The sequence below is a fragment of the Pristiophorus japonicus genome, chromosome 5 (assembly GCF_044704955.1).
Source record: "Pristiophorus japonicus isolate sPriJap1 chromosome 5, sPriJap1.hap1, whole genome shotgun sequence".
Classification (NCBI taxonomy): Eukaryota; Metazoa; Chordata; class Chondrichthyes; family Pristiophoridae; genus Pristiophorus; species Pristiophorus japonicus.
The window spans coordinates 46,002,980-46,024,585 of NC_091981.1; the positions used below are offsets into that span (position 1 = coordinate 46,002,980).

Below are 21,606 nucleotides of genomic sequence, written 5' to 3' on the forward strand. Positions count from 1 at the left end.
ATTTTCAGATTTTTGAGGTTTGTAAATCAGACATTTAGCAAAACAGGTTTAAGCCTTTTTATTCAGAACCTGTGTTAAAACAGTCATAAGAGTGTAGTTAGGTCAGCAGATAAGTGAACTATGAGGGACTGCTAGAGACATTCTACAGAGGAACTCAAAATATCATTGAAGGCAGTAACTTCAATAGTTTACTAATGGGCACGATCCTTGTTTTCAAGTGTTTTAAGCCATGTTACTTTGGTGACTTTTTGTACTGTTGTAATGTAGGAAATACAGCAGCCAATTGCTCCCACATACAGAGATGAGATAATGACCAGATCAACTGTTTTAGTGACGTTGGTTAAGAGTTAAATAGTGGCCTGGAACTCGCCTATTCTCCTTCGAATAGTGCCATGGGATCTTTTATATCTACCTGAGAGGGCAGACAGGGCCTTGGTTTAACTTCTCTATTACTGCACTGGGAGTGTCAGCTTGGATTATACGCTCAAGTCTCTGGAGTGGAGCTTGAACCCAGGACCTTCGGACTCAGCGATGAGAGTGCTACTACCGAGCCGTGGCTGGCATCAAAATATAAAAGTGCCTGGCCGAACTTGTAGGCTGTTTTATTTGGCAGAAACATATGGTAAGTGTCGTATGCCTGGGAGGAACAGGTGACTTTGGACCTATGGTTCCCAAAGTTCTCCACCACTGGGGGTTTTCCTCGCCTCATGTCTGGGTCTGTTGTAGACTGATCAATAGAGATTGATTGCCATGATTAGTCAATAACTCAATTATCGTTGTATCATGTAACTAACAGGATGGTAGATGGCAAACAAAATGGACCTTGATCATTTTTCATCTAGCAATTCCTATGTTCCCATGGAAAAGGCTAAACTGGGAGCATCGGTCACACTTCATTTCTAAACATGTGACAGGGATTGAAATTTTACAAGTGTTTTCACATGTACTGTTTGAACGAATGTATTGCCGATGTTAGGAGTGCCCATGTTTAATCAGAAAACTCATTAGCATTTAAGATGTTGGCCTTGTTGATAGGTAGTGGACCAAGAATGCCGATGCCATCAGTTGTTACGAGCACAAGTAATATGCTCGCTCTCTAAACACTGTTGTTTCTCCTACCTTTTGTCAGCTTTCACCACATAAACATTGCGGGTGCCGATTCCAAGGAATGCAGCAGCTTTCTTCACAGAGTAGTGGCACTACGGAACAAAGGGATCACTTAAATAACGTTACAGCCTGGGCTGCATCATATTGCTTAATGTTCCAATTTTTAGAGATACAACTGAATGATTTAGACTGTTTTTTTCTTTCTTATTATGGAAAAATCCTGTTCTATCTAATATAGCAAAAGAAAAATAATGCAACCAAGCTTGGATGAAGTTTAATAAAATGCCGGAAATCTGAAGAAAATGACATGAGCAAGTCTGTCAGCATCTTTAAAGAGAAAAAGGCAGTGAACACAGAAACAGGATTAGGCCATTCAGTCTCTCAAGCCATTCAACTAGATCATGGCTGATCTATACCTCAACTCTATTTACCCGCCTTTTGTTCTATATCTCTTGATTACCTTAACCAACAAAACTCTATCGGGTTAAAAGCTCCGATTGTCCTAGCAACCACAGCCTTTTGGGGGAGTATGTTCCACCTTCCTTGTATGAAGAAGTGCTTCCTGATTTCACTCCTGAATGGTCTAGCTTTAACTTTATGATTCTCTCGCCTTCTTCTGGATTTTCCCACGAGAGCTAATCATTCTTCCAACGTTTCGAGTACAGGACCTTTGCCAGAATTGCCTCAACCCGAAACGTTAAACTATCCTTTCTTTTTTCCAGATGCTCAGAGATCCTGTGCATTTATAATGTTCCCTTTCCTTATTTTGGATGCTACAGGAATGGCTTTATCAATAGCAAGTATGCACCCAATAACAGCATTGTTAATAATATAAAAGGGAGTTCAAGAAGCAAGCTATGTTTTTGTTTTGCATAGCAGGTGGAATAACAGTAGGATGCAGGGGAGGCAACAATAACAAGGTCATGGAAAAATTCTCACAGTCTCTTTCTCTGAGCTAATTCTTTCCCAGGGTCTCAGAACTGTGGAACTTCTTATCTCCCTCAGACTTCTCGTCCTCCCACAAACTACAAGCTCTTAAAAACCCAAGCATCACATAACAACTACTTCTTAATGTATCGTCTCCTCTATCCTCCCCTTTGCAACCTTGGTGATGTCAAGGCCATGGAAACAGTACAGAAGAGATACAAAGGAGTATACAAGGGATGAGAGGCGTTAGTTATGAGGAGTGATGAGAAAAACTGGGTTCCATTTCAATGGAACAGAGTTTAAGAGGAGGTCCAAAATTATGAGGAATTTTCATAAAGTAAAGTGGTGAAAATAAAAACGATTTCCATTAATTGGTGAGTTGGTAACAAGAGGGCATAAATTTAGACTTCATCACCAAAAGGATGAAGAAAGAGGTTAGGAGATTATTTTGTTGTTAAGAGATGGAATGCCCTACCAGAAACAATGGTGGGAGCAAAATCCATAATAGCTTTTAAAAGGGAAGTGGATAAATATTTGAAGAAGAAAAATTGGCATATGTGGATAAGCTAGAGGAATGAGGTTAAGTGGTTGATTCTTTCAGAGAGTCGACACAGACACGATGGGGCGAATAATTCTGTGCTGTAAAATTCTTTAATTCTAAGTACAGGTTGAACCTCCGTCCGGCACCACCCCTCGTCCAGCACCATTCCCGGCCACCGGGTGGCGCATGCGCAGAACGCCGGCATGGACAATGTGAAAAAATTAACAATAAACAAGGAAGTTATCAGCTTAAAAATAAAGAGCACAAGCAGGTTTTCTTTGGAGTTAATTGAATGAGTAGGAGCAGGAAATAGGCAGGTAATTCCAGAGCTTGTAATTAGAGTATACATTATGGTGTGTGGTTGGGTGTATCACTTATCAAGTAAAGCTGAATCTCATGCAAAATGTCATGTGTACTAAAACTGAGGATCAATTATAGTTCTATCATTCCCTTTGAAAGTCTTTGTTCTCCCTGGGAGATGAGAAGGTTGTGGCGCAACAAATTGAACAAGGAAATGACTGGCGTTCAAGATCTTTGTGCCGCACTGCCTGCCAGCCCCAGCCAGCCAGGCCCGATACAGACATCCCCGCGATCGACCACCAACCGCCCGCCCCCTCCCATGATCTCCACGCCACACTGACAGCCAGCCCCAGCCAGGCCCGATATACCCGACCCCGCGATCCGCCGTACCCCCTCCCCCCGCAAAGATCTCTCCACCGCACCGCCTGCCAGGCCCCCTTCCCCACGCCCCCCAACAGAGTACAAATTTCAGATAACTTCAGAATTGCAAGGACGAAACTAGGAGCTGCTGAGCTGGGGGCTGACAGGCAGCACGGTACAAAGATCGCGGGTGGGACGGCAGTGGGTCCCTTATTTATCAAGTATTTACAGTAAATAAACTGCATCGTCAATTGAGACAGAAACAGCGACCTGAATACTTTTGTGAGGACAAAATATTTAAAATGCCACGTTATTAAATGGTTGGGCCTGGCTTCAGTCAGACAACAAATCAAAGATGCAGTACAGGTATTTCTCTTTTTAATGAAGGTTTTATGGTGGGTTTGAAATTAAAGTAAAATGGTTGGGGGCTGGCTGGCAGTTGTAAAAACGGTTTGCATAGTGTTGTTCTCCTTAGAACACGTAACCTCCCCTCGTCCGGTAAAATCCCTTATCCGGCACAAGCCCAGTCCCAGGGGTGCCGGCTAAAGGAGGTTCAACCTGTATAATACATATGGGGCCTTCACCTAGGTTTCTTAATAAGAAAGCATTTTCTCCTATTTTATTAATATACATACACCTGAGCTTTGCACTGAGCAGCAAGGTTATCACAGCATCAGTGAGTGATTGTTACCTTGTGATAGTTAAATAATTTCCTGTGCAGTTGTCAGGCAACTTCCATATTGATCCCCTGTCTTTCCTTTGGAGGGCTTCCATCTATATGACATCACTAGATTTTTTTTTAGGTAAGGCTATCAAGGATATGGAGCAAAGGCGGGTAAATGGAGTTGAGGTACAGATCAGCCATGATCTAATTGAATGGCTGAAGAGACTGGAGGGGCTGAATGGTCTACTCTTGTTCCTGTTGTTCCAATGTTCCTAGTTCAGATCCACCCCAACCCCCCATTAAAACTTGAACTAATTCTCCATTCCAGCGGGCTTAATCCAATAAACTGCAGTAAATGCTCCAATCTTCCTAGAACACTAAAGTCAACATAATCCATCAAGACCTCTGAACATAGACCATTTAGTCAAATTCTAATATGCATCACGTACCTCCTCAGATGTGAACATCGCCATAGGGGGTGCACCTGAAAGACCAGCCTCCTTTAACTCTGGACAGCACTTGTACCGGGCTAGATTTACAGCATACATGTTGGAAACAGAGCCGCCTGTTTAGAGTAGAGAACATGCAACGTTATTATTTGGCTGGAAAATGTGAAGAGGTAAGAAGTTGGAAAAATAAGCACTTTTTCTATCACAGCAGCATGCTTGCATTTGTTGTGATTGGTAGAAGGCTTGGGGGAACTTCTGTTACCCAGGGCTGACCAGTTTTACTTCTCCTCGGCTCACAAACAGTACAACAACAACAACTTGTATTTATATAGTGCCTTTAACGTAGTAAAATGTCCCAAGGCGCTTCACAGGAGCGTTATCAAACAAAATTTGACACCGAGCCACGTAAGAAGATATATGGGTAGATGACCAAAAGCTTGGTCAAACAGGTAGGTTTTAAGGAGTGTCCCAAAAGAGGAAAGAGAGGTAGAGAGGTTTAAGAAGGGGATTCCAGAACTTAGGGTCTTGGCAGCTGAAGACACGGCCACCAATGTTTGAACGATTAAAATCAGGGATGTCAAAAGTCCAGAATAAGAGGAGCACAGATATCTCAGAAGGTTGTAGGGCTGGGGAAGTTAACAGAGATAATAGAGTAACATAATTATATATTAAATTTTTTTTAAGTGAAACTCTTTACCTGCACCCATTGTTTTGTTTCTATTCTCTCTGACCTTTCTTCCTATTCTAACTTGTGCTTTTTTTTCTAACCAAAGTGCCTGATTCATTTTTTGTTTGCCTAATCTCAGCGTCAATTTTGGCATTGAGAGGTTTTTTTTAAAGACATGTTCATTGGCTAAAAATTAGCATTAAAGGACGATCAAAGGCCTTGAGAATGAACACATTTGGTGCAACCAGGTAAATTTTTAATGTAAACAATCACCTCCAATCCCTGAAGTGTTGTCGGTGAGAAGTACAATCACCTTCTCAGCCTGATACCATTGAATGAATAAGCTGTTCCATGGCACTTGCTTGTTTAATAACAGTCACTGTGCTTCAAAAGTAATTCTTTGCATGAAGCACTTTGAGAAATTTCGATGATAAGGTGTTGTATAAATGCAAGTATTAATCATTACTATTATTAATAATGGTGAATACATACAGGAGTGGGAAAGTCCAGAAAAGAGTGGACTTATTTTCATTAAAATTCTCTCATCCTATCAGCTGAAGTGATTGCAGACTTTAGTTAAGTCAAATTCTTGTAAGCACTAAAATTCTTTTAGATGTAAGCCAATTGAACAAAATTTGACGTCAGTTAGTAGCAGTGAGAAAACAGGACCAATAACAGCACGAAGACAGACTCGTCAATGGTCAAATGGAAAACTAATGAAGGGAAAGAGAGACTTGTATGTATCTATAATATATTACAAATATATAACAAATCTTACATCTGCATATACCTCCTGCCAACTGTTCCATTATACATTCTTATTTCTACATTTACAATTGAAACTGGCGATGTGAACTTGCCACACTGTAATTTCACGCTCCTGCCAGTGGGAAGTGCTACGTTGATAGGAGAGTTTACATCGGCAGTTTCCATTATAATTACACAGAATTTACAACACAGAAACAGGCCATTCGGCCTAACTGGTCTATGCTGATATTTATACTCCACACGAGCCTCCTCCCACCCGACCTCATCTCACACTATCTGTATATCCTTCTATTCCTTGTCCATAATGTACTTATCTAGCCTCCCCTTAAATAAGTCTATGCTATTCGCCTCAACTACTCCCTGTGGCAGCAAGTTTGATATTCTAACCCCCGCCCTTTTACCCCACTTCACCTGACAATTGCACTTGGACTTGAGTCCTCATGTGCACTGTCACAGAAGTTTCATTTGTATAATATAATGAATAGAATAACAGTATAAACTATGGTTAAAGGCACCGTACACTTCTTGGCCTGAATAAAGTCGATGAACTGCTCAAGCTTGGTTCTTATCGTTTTTGGTCTCCCTTAAGAGAGCCTTTTTTTTTTCCTGAATTGTGAGCCTAATATGCAGAAGTTTGGAAGATATTTCTGTGTGGTTAGTGTAGTGCAGATGAAGGAGTTAGAGAGTAGGATGAAGCAGAAATGCAGAGGGGGCAATGACAGATGTCAGCTTGATAATACAAAGGAGAATCAGGCTGAATATAAAAAGTACAGAGGAGAAGAAAAGGAAATCAGAGAGGCAAAGAGACGGTATGAGAATTGATTGGTAGTTAACATAAGGGGGAATTGAAAGGTCTTCTGTAGGCATATTAACAGTAAAAGGTTGTCAGATGAGCAGTGGTGCCGATTAGGGGTCAAAATGTAGAACGATTGGTGGAGCCAGAATGCATGGTTGCGGTACTAAATGAGTACTTTGCATCTTTCCTTTTTACCAAGGAAGAGGACATTGCCAAAGCTATGGTAAACAAGGAGGTTGCTGGGATACTGGATGAGATACAAGTAGATAAAGAGGAGGTACTAGAAAGGCTAGCAGTAATTAAAGTGGATAAGTCACGCTGTCCAGATGGGATGCATCCTAGTTACCGAGGGAAGCAAGGGTAGAAATTGCAAAGGTGCTGGCCACAATCTTCCAATCCTCCTTAGATAGTGCCAAAGGACTGGAGGATTGCAAATATTACATCCTTGTTCAAAAAAGGGGAGAAGGATAAACCTGGCAATTACAGGCCAGTCAGTTTAATGTCGGTTGTGGGGAAGCTTTTAGAAACAATAATCTGGGAGAAAATTAACAGCCACTTGGACAAACACGGACTACTAAAGGAGAGCCAGCACAGAATTCTTAAGGGCAAAGTGTGTTGGACTAACTTGATTGAGTTTTTTGTTGAGGTAACAGAGAGGGCGGATGAGGGCAGTGCACTTGATGTTGTATATGAACTTTCAAAAGGCGTCTGATAAAGTACCACATAATAGATTGTTAGCAAAATTGAAGCCCATGGAATAAAAGGGGAAATAGCAGCATAGATACAAAATTGGCTAATAGAAAACAGAGTTGTGGTGATTGGCTATTTTGCAGACTGGAGGGAGATATATTAAAAACAGCAATGGTCCTAGTGGCGTTCCCCACGGTTCAGTACTAGAACCACTGCTGTTTTTAATATACATTAATGACTTGGACTTGAGGGTACAGGGCACAATTTCAAAATTTGCAGATGACACAAAACTTGGAAGTGTAGTGTAGTGAGGGAAATAGTAATAGACTTCAAGAAGACATAGACAGTCTGGTGGAATGGGCAGATACATAACAGATGAAATTCAATGCAGAGAAGTGTGAGGTGATATATTTTGGTAGGAAGAATGAGGAGAGACCTTATATACGAAATGGTACAATTTTAAAGGGAGTGCAAGAAATGAGAGACCTGGGGGTGTTATTGCACAAATCTTTGAATGTAGCAGGACAGGTTAACAAAGCAGTTAGTAAAGCATATGAGACCCTGGGTTTTATAAATAGAGGCATAAGAGTGCAAAAGCCAGGAAATTATGCTAAACCTACATAAAACACTGGTTCGGCCCCAGCTGGAGTGTTGAGTCCAATTCTGGGCACAGCACTTTAGGAACGACGCGAAGGCTTTGGAGAGGATGCAGAAGAGATTTACCAGAATGGTTCCAGGGATGAAGAATTGCAGTTATGTGGATAGACTAGAGAAGCTGGGATTGTTCTCTTTGGAGCAGAGATTTGTTAGAGGTGTTTAAAATCATGAAGGGTTTAGAAAGTGTAAATAACGAGAAACTGTTTCCAATGGCTGAAGGGTCAATAATGAGAGCACAGATTGAAGCTGATTGGTAAAAGAAGCAGAGGCGATGTGAGGAAAACCTTTTTTATACAACGAGTGGTTAGAATTTGGAAGGCACTGCCTGATAGAGTGGTGGATACAGAGTCAATAGTAGTCTTCAAAAGGGAATTGGATAAATACTTGAAGGAGAAAAAAAATGCAGGGATGTAGGGAACGAGCAGGGAGTGGGACTAACCGGATTGCTCTTCAAAAGAGCCGGCACAGACTCAACAGAGCGAATGGCCTCCTTCTATGCTGTACTATTCTATGATTCATTTAATTGGAAGAGGACATTAACTTAAAATTAGAGCTAAGCCATTTAGGAATGAAATCAGGAAGCACTTTCTTTGCACTGAGTGCAGTGGAAATCTGGAGCTCTCTCAGAAAATGCTTGAGGGGCTGAATGGTCTATTTCTGTTCCTATGATATGGGAGTTAGAAACGAATTTCAAAGCTAGTAATATTCAGTCTCCCAAAATGATTCTCTTGGAGTTAGCTGCTGGCAGCATTACAAATGATACATCTAAAAAGCACAAATTAGCAAATGTCAATAATTACTGCACTGAGGCAGCAAACGACTGCACTCAAATTTTAAGTCTGATCTACAGTAAATCTTCCAAAGCTCTCTCAATTCAGGAATTGTCCTGAATTCAAATTGCGAATGTAACGCAATTATTTAAGAAAGGTGAGAGAGAGAACCCAGGAAATTATAGACCTGTTAATCAAACATCTGTTGTGGGGAAGTTATTAGAATCTTTAACTAAGGACAGCGCGACTGAGCACTTAGAGAAATGTGAGCTGATTGGAATTGTAAAGGGTAAGTCATGTCAAACAAAGCTAGTGGAATTTTTTGAGGAAGTAACTAAAGCAGTAGACAGGAAAATGTCTGTGGATGTAGTTTATATGGACTTTCAGAAGACATTCGATAAGGTTCCAAATAAAAGATTGCTGGCTAAAATTAAAGCTCATGGAATTAAAGGCAAATTATTGACCTGGTTAGGAGATTGGTTAGGCGGTAGAAGATAAGAGAGTAGAGATAATGGATACGTACTTGAATTGGAAGGAAGTGACTAGTGGTGTCCCACAAGGTTCTGTGCTGGGGCCTCAGCTATTCACTATATTTATTAATGACTTAGATACTGCAATAGCGAGCCATATATCCAGGTTTGCCGGTAACACACAAATTGGTGGCATAGTAAGTAGTGTAGACCAGAACATAAAATTACAAAGAGACATTGATAGATTAAATGAGTGGGCAGAACTGTGGCAGATGGATTTCAACGCAGGTAAGTGTCATCTATTTGAACCAAAAAGGATAGATCTGTGTATTTCTTAAATGGTAAAAAGCTAGGAACACTGGAAGCCCAAAGAGATTTAAGGGTCCATGTACACAGATCATTATAATATAATAGTCAGATACAAAAAATCATCAAAAGGACTAATGGCATGTTAGCCTTTATAACTAGAGGGATAGAATACAAAGTAAAGGAAGTTTTGCTCCAGCTATACAAAGCCCTGGTTATACCACACCTGGAGTACTGTGTACAGTTCTGGACACCATACCATAGAAAGGATATTACCTGGAAAGAATGCAGCGCCAATTCACCAGAATGTTAACAGGGCTCCAAGGTTATAAGGGAATATTACATGAACTAGGCTTTTATTCCCTAGAATAAAGAAAGTTAAGGGTGATTGATTGAGAATTTGGAAAGGAATTGATAGGGTAGAGAGAAACCTTTTCCGCTAGTGAGGGAGTCGAGGACAGGGGAACATAACCCTAAAATCAGACCCAGGCCATTCAGGACAGAAGATAGGAAATACTTCTTCACGCAAAGGGTGGTAGAGTGGGGAACTCTCTCCCACAAAAAGCATTAGGTGCTAGATCAATTAATAATTTTAAATTTGAAACTGATAGATTTTTGCTAGCCAAGGGTATTAAGGGATATAGAGCTAAGGCGGGTGGATGGAGTTCGGATACAGATAAGCCATGGTCTCACTGAATGGCAGATCAGGCTTGAGGGGCTGAATGGCCTACTCCTGTTTCCAAACAAGAAACACAACTGTTGGAATATAGAAAAGTACAGCACAAATAAATATCTGGAGCGTTACATCAAATGATGACAACATGCAAGCATAAAGTTAGAGAGATGGAAAGGTATTCAACTATATTTTCTGCACTATTTCAAGCAGACTACAATAGGAACTGAAATGTTGTTTTAAGGGAGTGAACTCAATGGAAAAATATACACTTCAAGATACCGGTACAGCAGTAAAGGACTGATTTAGTCCTGACAGTGGAAGAGTCTGTGGTTAATCAGAAGAAAAGAAAATACATTTGGGGAATGGCTATTTATCATTTCAGTGCAATGAGCGGATAAACATAAATGCCAGAGACAGGACCGGGCAGGGTCAGCGACGTCACAGAGGAGGTAGAGACATAGCCGGCAGTAGGAAGGGCAGAAGAGAAGCTTACTACACAATGCAGGAGCAAGCATATTAGAGATATGGCGGGAGATGAAGGCGAATCCTCATTAGATTATGCTTAATACAATGATTTATTTCAAGGACAGGAACAAATTGTTGCATATGGGGCTGATCAAGCGTCCTGTAAGGATAGGGGTTTATAGGTGACCAGACTCTTCTTGACAAATAGATTGAGCATTGTCTTGAACATAGAAACATAGAAAATAGGTGCAGGAGTAGGCAATTCGGCTCTTCGAGCCTGCACCACCATTCAATAAGATCATGGCTGATCATTCACCTCAGTATCCCTTTCCTGCTTTCTCTCCATACCCCTTGATTCCTTTAGCCGTAAGGGCTATATCTAACTCCCTCTTGAATAGATCCAATGAACTAGCATCAACTCTCTGCGGTAGGGAATTCCACAGGTTAACAACTCTCTGAGTGAAGAGGTTTCTCCTCATCTGAGTCCTAAATGGCTTATCCCTTATCCTTAGATTGTGTCCCCTGGTTCTGGACTTCCCCAACATCGGGAACATTCTTCCTGCATCTGTCCAATCCCGTCAGAATTTTATATGTTTCTATGAGATCCCCTCTCATCCTTCTAAACTCCAATGTATAAAGGCCCAGTTGATCCAGTCTCTCCTCATGTGTCAGTCCTGCCATCCCGGGAATCAGTCTGGTGAACCTTCGCTGCACTCCCTCAATAGCAAGAACATCCTTCCTCAGATTAGGAGACCAAAACTGAACACAATATTCCAGGTGGGGCCTCACCAAGGCCCTGCACAACTGCAGTAAGAACTCCCTGCTCCTATACTCAAATCCCCTAGCTATGAAGGCCAATATACCATTTGCCTTCTTCACGGCATGCCAACTTTCAATGACTGATGTACCATGGCACCCAGGTCTCATTGCACCTCCCTTTTTCCTAATCTGCCACCATTCAGATAATATTCTGCCTTCGTGTTTTTGCCACCAAAATGGATAACCTCACATTTATCCACATTATACTGCATCTGCCATGCATTTGCCCACTCACTTAACCTGTCCAAGTCACCCTGCAGCCTCTTAGTGTCCTCCTCACAGCTCACACCGCCACCCAGCTTAGTGTCATCCGCAAACTTGGAGATATTACACTCAATTCTTTCATCTAAATCATTAATGTATATTGTAAATAGCTGGGGTCCCAGCACTGAGCCCTGCGGCACCCCACTAGTCACTGCCTGCCATTCTGAAAACGACCCATTTATCCTGACTCTCTGCTTCCTGTCTGCCAACCAGTTCTCTATCCACATCAGTACATTACCCCCAATAGCATGTGCTTTAATTTTGCCAACCAATCTCTTGTGTGGGACCTTGTCAAAAGCCTTTTGAAAGTCCAAATACAACACATCCACTGGTTCTCCCTTGTCCACTAGTTACATTCTCAAAAAATTCCAGAAGATTTGTCAAGCATTATTTCCCTTTCATAAATCCATGCTGACTTGGACCGATCCTGTCACTGCTTTCCAAATGCGCTGCTATTTCATCCTTAATAATTGATTCCAACATTTTCCCCACTACTGATGTCAGGCTATAATTACCCGTTTTCTCTTTACCTCCTTTTTTAAAAAGTGGTGTTACTTTAGCTACCCTCCAGTCCAAAGGAACTGATTCAGAGTCGATGGACTGTTGGAAAATGATTAGCAATGCATCCACTATTTCTAGGGCCACTTCGTTCAGTACTCTGGGACGCAGACTATCTGGCCCCGGGGATTTATCGGCCTTCAATCCTATCAATTTCCCCTACACAATTTCCCGCCTAATAAGGATTTCCTTCAGTTCCTCCTTCTCACTAGACCCTCAGTCCCCTAACGTTTCCGGAAGGTTATTTGTGTCTTCCTTCGTGAAGACAGAATCAAGTATTTGTTCAACTGGTCTGCCATTTTTTGTTCCCCATTATAAATTCACCTGAATCTGACTGCAAGGAACCTACGTTTGTCTTCACTAATCTTTTTCTCTTCACATATCTATAGAAGCTTTTGCAGTCAGTTTTTATGTTCCCAGCAAGCTTCCTCTCATAATCTATTTTCCCCCTCCTAATTAAACCCTTTGTCGTCCTCTGCTGAATTCTAAATTTCTCCCAGTCCTCAGGTTTGCTGCTTTTTCTGGCCAATTTATATGCCTCTTCCTTGGATTTAACACTATCCTTAATTTCCACCTTCCCCGTTTTATTTTTACTCCAGACAAGGGTGTACAATTGTTGAAGTTCATCCATGTGATCTTTAAATGTTTGCCATTGCCTATCCACCGTCAACCCTTTAGTATCATTCGCCAGTCTATTCTAGCCAATTCACATCTCATACCATCGAAGTTCCCTTTCCTTAAGTTCAGGACCCTAGTCTCTGAGTTAACTGTGTCACTCTCCATCTTAATAAAGAATTCTACCATATTATGGTCACTCTTCCCCAAGGGGCCTCGCACAACAAGATTGCTAACTAGTCATTTCTCATTACACATCATAGTTTAGGATGGCCAGCCCTCTAGTTGGTTCCTCGACATATTGGTCTAGAAAACCATCCCTAATACACTCCAGGAAATCCTCCTCCACCGTATTGCTACCAGTTTGGTTAGCCCAATCTATATGTAGATTAAAGTCGCCCATAATAACTGCTGTACCTTTATTGCGCACATCCGTAATTTCTTGTTTGATGCTGACCCCAACCTCACTACTATTGTTTGGTGATCTGTACATAACTCCCACTAGCGTTTTCTGTCCTTTGGTATTCCGCAGCTCCACCCACACAGATTCCACATCATCCAAGTTAATGTCCTTCCTTACTATTGCGTTAATTTCCTCGTTAACCAGCAACGCTACCCCATCTCCTTTTCCTTTCTGTCTATCCTTCCTGAATGTTGAATACCCATGGATGTTGAGTTCCCAGCCTTGGTCACCCTGGAGCCATGTCTCCGTGATGCCAATTATATCATATTCATTAATTGCTGTCTGTGCAGTTAATTCGTCCACCTTATTACAAATACTTCTCACATTGAGGCACAGAGCCTTCAGGCTTGTCTTTTTGAAGTTGCCTTTGTAAGGCCATAAACTCTAATAGTAGTAAATAGGCACAAACTGAAATCAATTAAAAGCTAATAGTTGTTGATGTTTGACTTTAGATTCACAGCTGCCTGAAAATCCCTGGCATCTTCTTGAATAAAGGCTATCAAGATCATAATTGACATTTGTTTTTCTTCAGACTCCCTTGTAATTCATACTCAATTGTAATTTGTTTTATGGAATATAGGAAAATACAGGGCCGGAAAAGAGGCTGCAGTTATATGGTTGCCCTCAATCGCTCACTCCCTCGATTATCTTTCCAATTCTCCTTTAAATTTATCCACACTATCAGCCTTCACTGTTTTCCTGAATAGATTGGAGCCAATCGGATGCAAGTGGTTGCATGCATAACAGTTTCAGTGTAATGGATGTGCTAAACAAGACTTTTATATATGTAAAGATTCATAGATTCTTCCTGTTTCTTATCCTTTTAGGATCCCAATACTGTACTTCCTCTCTCAGCTTGGAGGGCAGAATAACCCCATTCCATAATTCACCAACAGTGGGTCTGGCCTGTCTCTGTGAGTTGGGAATAGTACCACCAGTTTTTCTTGCCACTCCTCCTCCTCTCCCTCACCAGATGGAGTACTCTAATGGTTCATCAATTTCAAGAGCTATCGGGCTTTCTCGGGATGATCTGAATTTCAATGTAAAATCCCAATATATTTAAGATAAACTCCTACAAAGAGCCGGCACAGACACAATGGACCGAATGGTCTCCTTCTGTGCTGCAAGATTCTACATAACATTACAATAAGCACAACAAATAAAGTTGGCATCTATTTTAAAGACTGCAAATCTAAACAGTCACTGAATGACTGCATGCCTTGGAACGGTTAATGGCAGGGAACTTATTTTAATAGAGTTCAACTAAAGCAAATAATGGAAGGATTTGTTTCTTACCAGGGCTGAAGATACCATCTCCTTGTGTCCAGCCTACAAGCTCCCTCATCTTCTGTAAAACAGTTTCCTCCATGAGCACAAACACTGGTGCAACCTCATATGTGTAGCTGCAATGGAGATAATGGATAACATGATAAAACAGGGTAGTAAAAGGAAGAAAGACTCACAGTTATATGGCAGCTTTCATGACCTCAGGACATTCCAAACCATTTTACAGCTAATTAAGTATTTCTGAAGTGTAGTCACTATTGTAATGAATGAAACAGGGCAGCCAAAAATGTTCACACAGCAAGGTCCCGCAAACAGCAATGTGAGAATAACAGAATATCTGTTTTAGTGATGTTGCTTGAGGGATAAATATTGTCCAGGACACTGGGGCGAATTTCCCTGCTCTTCTTCGAAATAGTGGGATATTTTACATCCACCCGAGAGGGCAGATGGCACCTTGATTTAATGTGTCATCCGAAAGCCCCCCTCCACCAATCTCTGACAGTGCAGCACCCCCTCAGTACCACACTGGAGTGTCAGCCGAGACTTTGTCCTCGTGTCTCTGGAGTGGGACTTGAACACACACCCTTCTGAATCCGAGGCAAGAGTGCCACCATTGAGCCACGGCTGACATCAATGTACTCAGTAGGACACTTAGGCCCCAAGTTTCCACATGATTTGCTCCTGATTTTTAGGAGCAACTGGTGTAGAACGAAGTATCTTAGAAATCGGAATTCTCCACATTTAGTTTCCTCCAGTTCTAGTAGTTAGAACAGTTTCACTTTGGAACAGAATTTTTTTTTCAAAAGGGGGTGCGTCCGGCCACTTACGCCTGTTTTCAAAGTTTCGGCAGTGAAAACTTACTCCAAACTAACTTAGAATGGAGTAAGTGAAGATTTTTGTACGCTCGAAAAAACCTTGTCTACACTTTAGAAAATCAGGCGTAGGTTACAAATCAGGCGTAGGGAATGGTGGGGGGGGGGGGGGGGTGTTTAAAGGGAAGTTTACAAACATTAAACACTTCAGTTTTACAAATAAAGAGCCATCATCAATAATAAATGATAAATACATCAATAAATCAACCAATAAATCAATCAAAAAAATTAATAAGAAATAATTTTTTTTTAAATCAATAAATAAAACATTTTCTACTTACCGACTGCAGCACCGGGAGCCCTCCAACAGCGTGTTGGGATGCCCCCCTCAGTGTGTCTCTGTCAGTGTCTCTATCTCTCTGTCTGTCTGTGTGTCTCTCATTCTCTGTCTGTCAGTGTCTGTGTTTCTGACAGCGAGGGGAGGGGGAGGAGGGGGGTAGAGGGAGAGAGGGGGGGGAGCAGAGGGAGGGAAGGGGGAGAAGGGGGAGGGATGGGGAGAAGGGGGAGGGGGGGAGAAGGGGATAAAGGGGAGAAAGGAGATGGGGGGAGAAAGGAGATGGGGGGAGAAGGAGATTGGGGGGGGAAGGAGATTGGAGGGGGAAGGAGATTGGAGGGGGAAAGGAGATTGGGGGGGGAAGGAGATTGGGGGGGAGAAGGAGATGGGGGGGGAAGGAGATTGGGGGGGAAGGAGATTGGGGGGGAGAAGGAGATTGGGGGGGAGGAGATTGGGGGGGAGAAGGAGATTGGGGGGCAAGGAGATTGGGGGGGGAAAGGAGATTGGGGGGGGAAGGAGATTGGGGGGGGAAGGAGATTGGGGGGGGGAAAGGAGATTGGGAGGGGGAAGGAGATTGGGGGGGAAAGGAGAATGGGGGGGGAAAGGAGATTGGGGGGGAAGGAGATTGGGGGGGGTGGGGGGGAAGGAGAAGGGGGAGGGAGGCTGAACGGGCCGGGCCCAAGACTTCGGTGAGGGCCCGTCCCCAGCACCAGATTTACAGGTAGGTGGCGTTGGGTCAGGTTGGGGGGGGGGGCGGGGTGGGATGGAGGTCGGTTCGGTTCGGGTCGGGGGGAGGGAGGGAGGGAGGTCAGGTCGGGGGGATGGAGGTCAGGTCGGGTCTGGTCCGGGGGCAGGAGGGGGGAGGAGCGAGTGTCGGGTCCGGTCGGGGGGGGCGGGGGGGGTGGGGGGCGCGGGTGTCGGGTCGGGTCTGGGGGGGGTGGGAGCGGGTGTCGGGTCCGGTCCAGAGGCGGGAAGCGGGAGTCGAGGCGGGAGGCGGGAGTCGGGTTGGGAGGAAGCAGGAGCTGGCCGTGGGAGGAGCCTTATTCACGCAGCCCCAGTGAGGCCATTCGGCCAGGGCTAGGGTCTGCGTGCTTCGGGCCCCTCCCACACAGTTTCGGGCGCCTGGAGCTACTGCACTTGCGTGCTCACTGTAGCGCGCATGTGCAGAGGTCCCAGCACTGTTTTCAGCGCAGGGACCTGGCTCCGCCCCCCTACAGCTCCTGCTGTGCTGCGCCGAGGGCCAGAGGACCTGCAGGGAGGTGGAGAACTGGAGGTTTTTTTTAGGCGCACTTTGTGGCGCGAAAAACGGGCGTCCAGGTCGGGACTGCGCCATTCTAGGCGTGGCTCAAAACTTGGGCCCTTAGGTTCATCAATCTCCTCAACTCACTCTGCTATTAACGGTGCTGTCTTCTGGTTAAAAATAAATTTAAAACGTCTTGCCAATCATTTTGCCAAACACGAAAGTGATTCAAGCTGACTTGACCCCTTTCAACCCGTTGAACTGACTTCTTTCGAAAGTATAACGTGCTGCAGAAATTCATAACATCTGTTGCAGGGAGTAGTTATTACTAATGTTCAATCTGGCAAACTTTCAGCGGGGTTTTCAGAATGGGATATTCCCTGCTTATCCAGGACCTGAGCCAGTTTGGGACATCTGATATAGCAGACTCAATATTGCACAGTGGACAATTTGGTTCTGTGCTCATTAATCCTTATCTGATTATCTCCATATTACACCAATCACTGCGATTGTATTTTATCAGCTGTGTCAAACATATACCCAACTAAATCGGACTGGATTCCACTCACGTACAATAGTAACAAGAAAGGCAAAAATAATAAGCCACCTGTGATGGGATCTGCTGCTGGTTCATCACTAAACAGAATAGCAATGCTGTTGCAACATTTCCAGATGAACTGACTTCAATTCCAAGCACTGTAGCTTCTCCCACAGCTTGCAGCTGCAACTTGAAAATTAAGATCAGGGAAGTGACCTTTCTCTGACTTTCATCCCTTTGAAAATTGGGCACATGAGTGGAACAAGGGTGACATTAAAAATCCACAAATAAAAAGATATATATTTATGGAAGTATATATACAAAAGAACTAAAAAACCAAACCAGGAATATGGTCACCTCCCTGTAGGAATTGTTCACCCAACTCATTCAAAATGAGGCCAGAGGAAAAGAACTCGAGCTTAAAAAATGTATTTAAAAAGATCTTCCTTTTTGCTGAGGACTGAGCAATCAACAAAATGGTTATTGACTCAACTGAATCAAACAACGGCTTTTGAGGTGCAGTTTGGTTGACCCTGACATTGTCTTAGATCCTTGGGATATGATATTGTTTGCTTGTTATGGAAAATTCTGGGCCCAGCACGTCCCAGTCCTGCTCAATATAAAGCAAAATACCCAGGAGCACAGAGGAGCTGTCAGTGTCTTCCCCCATCTGGCAGCTAGCCTGAGAGAAGCCACATGAAGTTGGTAATGTGGGTTGTAGGGACGACTAATCATATCAGCTGGAAGACTAGAACCCATTCTCCCAGGTGTGATAGGTTCCAATCAAACTTCTTGCTCTGCACCATTTAGCCATAATTCAGACCAGAGGTACAGGATATCAGAATAAAATACCTGGATAGTACCCCTCGTTGCTGAAGATATTCAACTGGGTGGAGTAGGGCGTCCTTTTTTTTGCCTTTTACCTTCTACCTTTTACAACCTCAAACCGAATCCATGAAATCTTAGCTTCCAACTCACTCACCCTTCTGTGATAAATGTCAGCCCTTGAACAATAATTATATTCATATGCCTTGCGACTGTCACTACAAATTTTCTAACTACAGATCTCTGCGGAGATCTCTCCCATTGGTTTACATTCCAATAGGTGTCTTTTGGGTTGGATGGAAAAGTATATTTAAAGTGCCATCTATGCAAGAGGACAGACCTACTATTATTAACAGCTTGTAAATGTATACTACAGTACTTAAATGAAACTGGAAACTGCTGCCATACTGCTGATGTGGGTCAACTCTATTTTGGGAAGCATTCCTGTCAGAAGACAGAAATATATTTGCTAATCTGAGGCACGCTGATGGCTCTCAGAATTCCCAGTGACTGCAAGAATTACACAGCTATCATGCTTTTATTGAGAGTGCATAAAGTACCAAATATTACAGTTAGTATTTATTGGCCGAGTATTACACTTGGTACTTTGTATGCTCTCTCCAATTAACCATATGAATTGGCCAAAAAAGCAGCAAACCGGCAGACTGGGAGAAATTTAGAATTCAGCAGAGGAGGACTAAGAGTTTAATTAGGAGGGGGAAAATAGAATGTGAGAGTAAGCTTGCAGGGAACATAAAAACTGACTGCAAAAGCTTCTATAGATATGTGAAGACTAAAAAATTAGTGAAGACAAACGTAGGTCCCTTGCAGTCAGAATCAGGTGAATTCATATTGGGGAACAAGGAAATGGCAGACCAGTTGAACAAATACTTTGGTTCTGTCTTCACTAAGGAAGACACAAATAACCTCCCGAAAATACCGAGGGTCTAGCGAGGAGGAACTGAGGAAAATCCTTATTAGTCAGGAAATGGTGTTAGAGAAAGTGATGGGATTGAAGGCCGATAAATCCCCAGGGCTTGATAGTCTGCATCCCAGAGAACTTAAGGAAGCGGCCCTAGAAATAGTAGATACATTGGTGGTCATTTTCCAACATTCCATGGACTCTGCATCAGTTCCTATGGATTGGAGGGTAGCTAATGTAACCCCACTTTTTAAAAAAGGAGGGAGAGAGAAAACAGGGAATTATAGGTCGGTTAGCCTGACATCGGTAGTGGGGAAAATGCTGGAATCAATTATTAAAGATGTAATAGCAGTGCATTTGGAAAGCAGTGACAGAATCGGTCCAAGTCAGCATGGATTTATGAAAGGGAAATCATGCTTGACAAATCTTCTAGAATTTTTGGGGGATGTAACTAGTAGAGTGGATAAGGGAGAACCAGTGGATGTAGTATATTTGGACTTTCAAAAGGCTTTTGACAAGGTCCCACACAAGAGATTAGTGTGCAAAATTAAGGCACATGGGATTGGGGGTAATGTATTGACGTGGAGAACAGTTGGCAGACAGGAAGCAAAGAGTGGGAATAAACGGGTCCTTTTCAGAATGGCAGGCAGTAACTAGTGGGGTACCACAAGGTTCAGTGCTGGGACCCCAGCTAGTTACAATATATATTAATGATTTAGACAAAGGAATTGACTGTAATATCTCCAAGTTTGCAGATGACACTAAGCTGGGTTGCAGTGTGAGCTGTGAGGAGGATGCTAAGAGGCTGCAGGGTGACTTGGACAGGTTAGGTGAGTGGGCAAATGCATAGCAGATGCAGTATAATGTGGATAAGTGTGAGGTTATCCACTTTGGTGGCAAAAACAGGAAGGCAGATTATTATCTGAATGGTGACAGATTAGTAAAAGGGAAGGTGCAACGAGACCTGGGTGTCATGGTACGTACATCAGTAATTGAAGGTAGGCATGCAGGTATAGCAGGCAGTTAAGGAAGAAAATGGCATGTTGGCCTTCACAGCGAGAGGATTTGAGTATAGGAACAGGGAGATCTTGCTGCAGTTGTACAGGGCCTTGGTGAGACCACACCGTGAATATTATGTGCAGGTTTGGTCTCCTAATCTGAGGAAGGACATTCTTGCTATTGAGGGAGTGCAGCGAAGGTTCACCAGACTGATTCCCAGGATGGAGGACTGACATATGAAGAAAGGCTGGATCAACTAGGCTTATATTCACTGGAATTTAGAAGAATGAGAGGGGATCTCATAGAAGCATATAAAATTCTGACGGGATTGGACAGGCTAAATGCAGGAAGAATGTTCCCGATGTTGGGGAAGTCCAGAACCAGGGGTCACAGTCTAAGGATAAGGGTAAGCCATATAGGACGAGATGAGGAGAAACTTTTTCACCCAGAGAATTGTGAACCTATGGAATTCTCTACCACAGAAAGTTGTTGAGTCCAGTTCGTTGGATATATTCAAAAGGGAGTTAGATGTGGCCCTTACGGCTAAAGGGATTAGTGGGTATGGAGAGAAGGCAGGAGTGGGGTACTGAAGTCGCATGATCAGCCATGATCATATTGAATGGTGGTGCAGGCTCGAAGGGCCGAATGGCCTGCTCCTGAACCTATTTTTCTATGTTTCTATGGGCCCAAGTTTCCGATGCTGGTGAAAACAGCGCACCTCCGTGATTTCAGTAACCTGTCTTGGGGAAAAAATTTCGCTGAGGTCTTACCGAGGAATTCTCCGGTCGTTCTGGAGCATGGTGTGGCGCAGCAAAGTCTCCCTGGGGTGGAGCAAGTTGATCGCAGCCAGCAGGGGAGCGGGGCTAGGGATCAGTGTTCTTCTGAGTGCCGGCAGAGTTGCGCATGTGCATAGGAGCGTGCGTGTATGCGCAATGGCTCAGCAGGGCGTTTTCCATGGGATTATTTTTCTTTTGAAAATGATGGCTACTCCTTTTGTGGAAGCATCCTTTCACTGGTGAATGTATTTTCACTGGTTTCTGTGCATACAGTGTAGTATTGAGTTCTAGGAATCAGTTCTGCAGTATGGTTTTTCCCCCAGTCTGTCTTTGAATGGTATGGGGTCTGGGGAGGTGATCGGTGGCGGAGAAACATGGGAAGGGATGGATGAGCATGAGTTGGGGAGCACTCGAAATGATCGGAGGGCCGGAGAAGAGAGCAGGGGTGCTTATACCAATTGGGGAGCCGGAGGAGCGAGGGTCCGGGGTTAAGAATGATCGGGGGGCCGGAGGAGAGAGCAGGGATGCATATACCAATTGG

The 21,606-nt window shown here is 43.2% G+C and overlaps 1 protein-coding gene across 2 annotated transcripts in view; it reads right to left on the reverse strand.

Moving 5' to 3' along the window:
- Nucleotides 1-21,606, reverse strand: part of LOC139264315 (acidic amino acid decarboxylase GADL1-like) — a 158,441-nt gene that overhangs the window by 96,632 nt on the left and 40,203 nt on the right. For both annotated transcript variants that reach the window (XM_070880582.1, XM_070880581.1), the window contains 3 exons: nucleotides 14,629-14,735; nucleotides 4,349-4,464; nucleotides 1,120-1,199 (listed from right to left, as the gene is read on the reverse strand). In XM_070880582.1, the coding sequence (XP_070736683.1) occupies nucleotides 1,120-1,199; nucleotides 4,349-4,464; nucleotides 14,629-14,735 (303 nt within the window). The remainder of the gene's footprint in view (nucleotides 1-1,119; nucleotides 1,200-4,348; nucleotides 4,465-14,628; nucleotides 14,736-21,606) is intronic.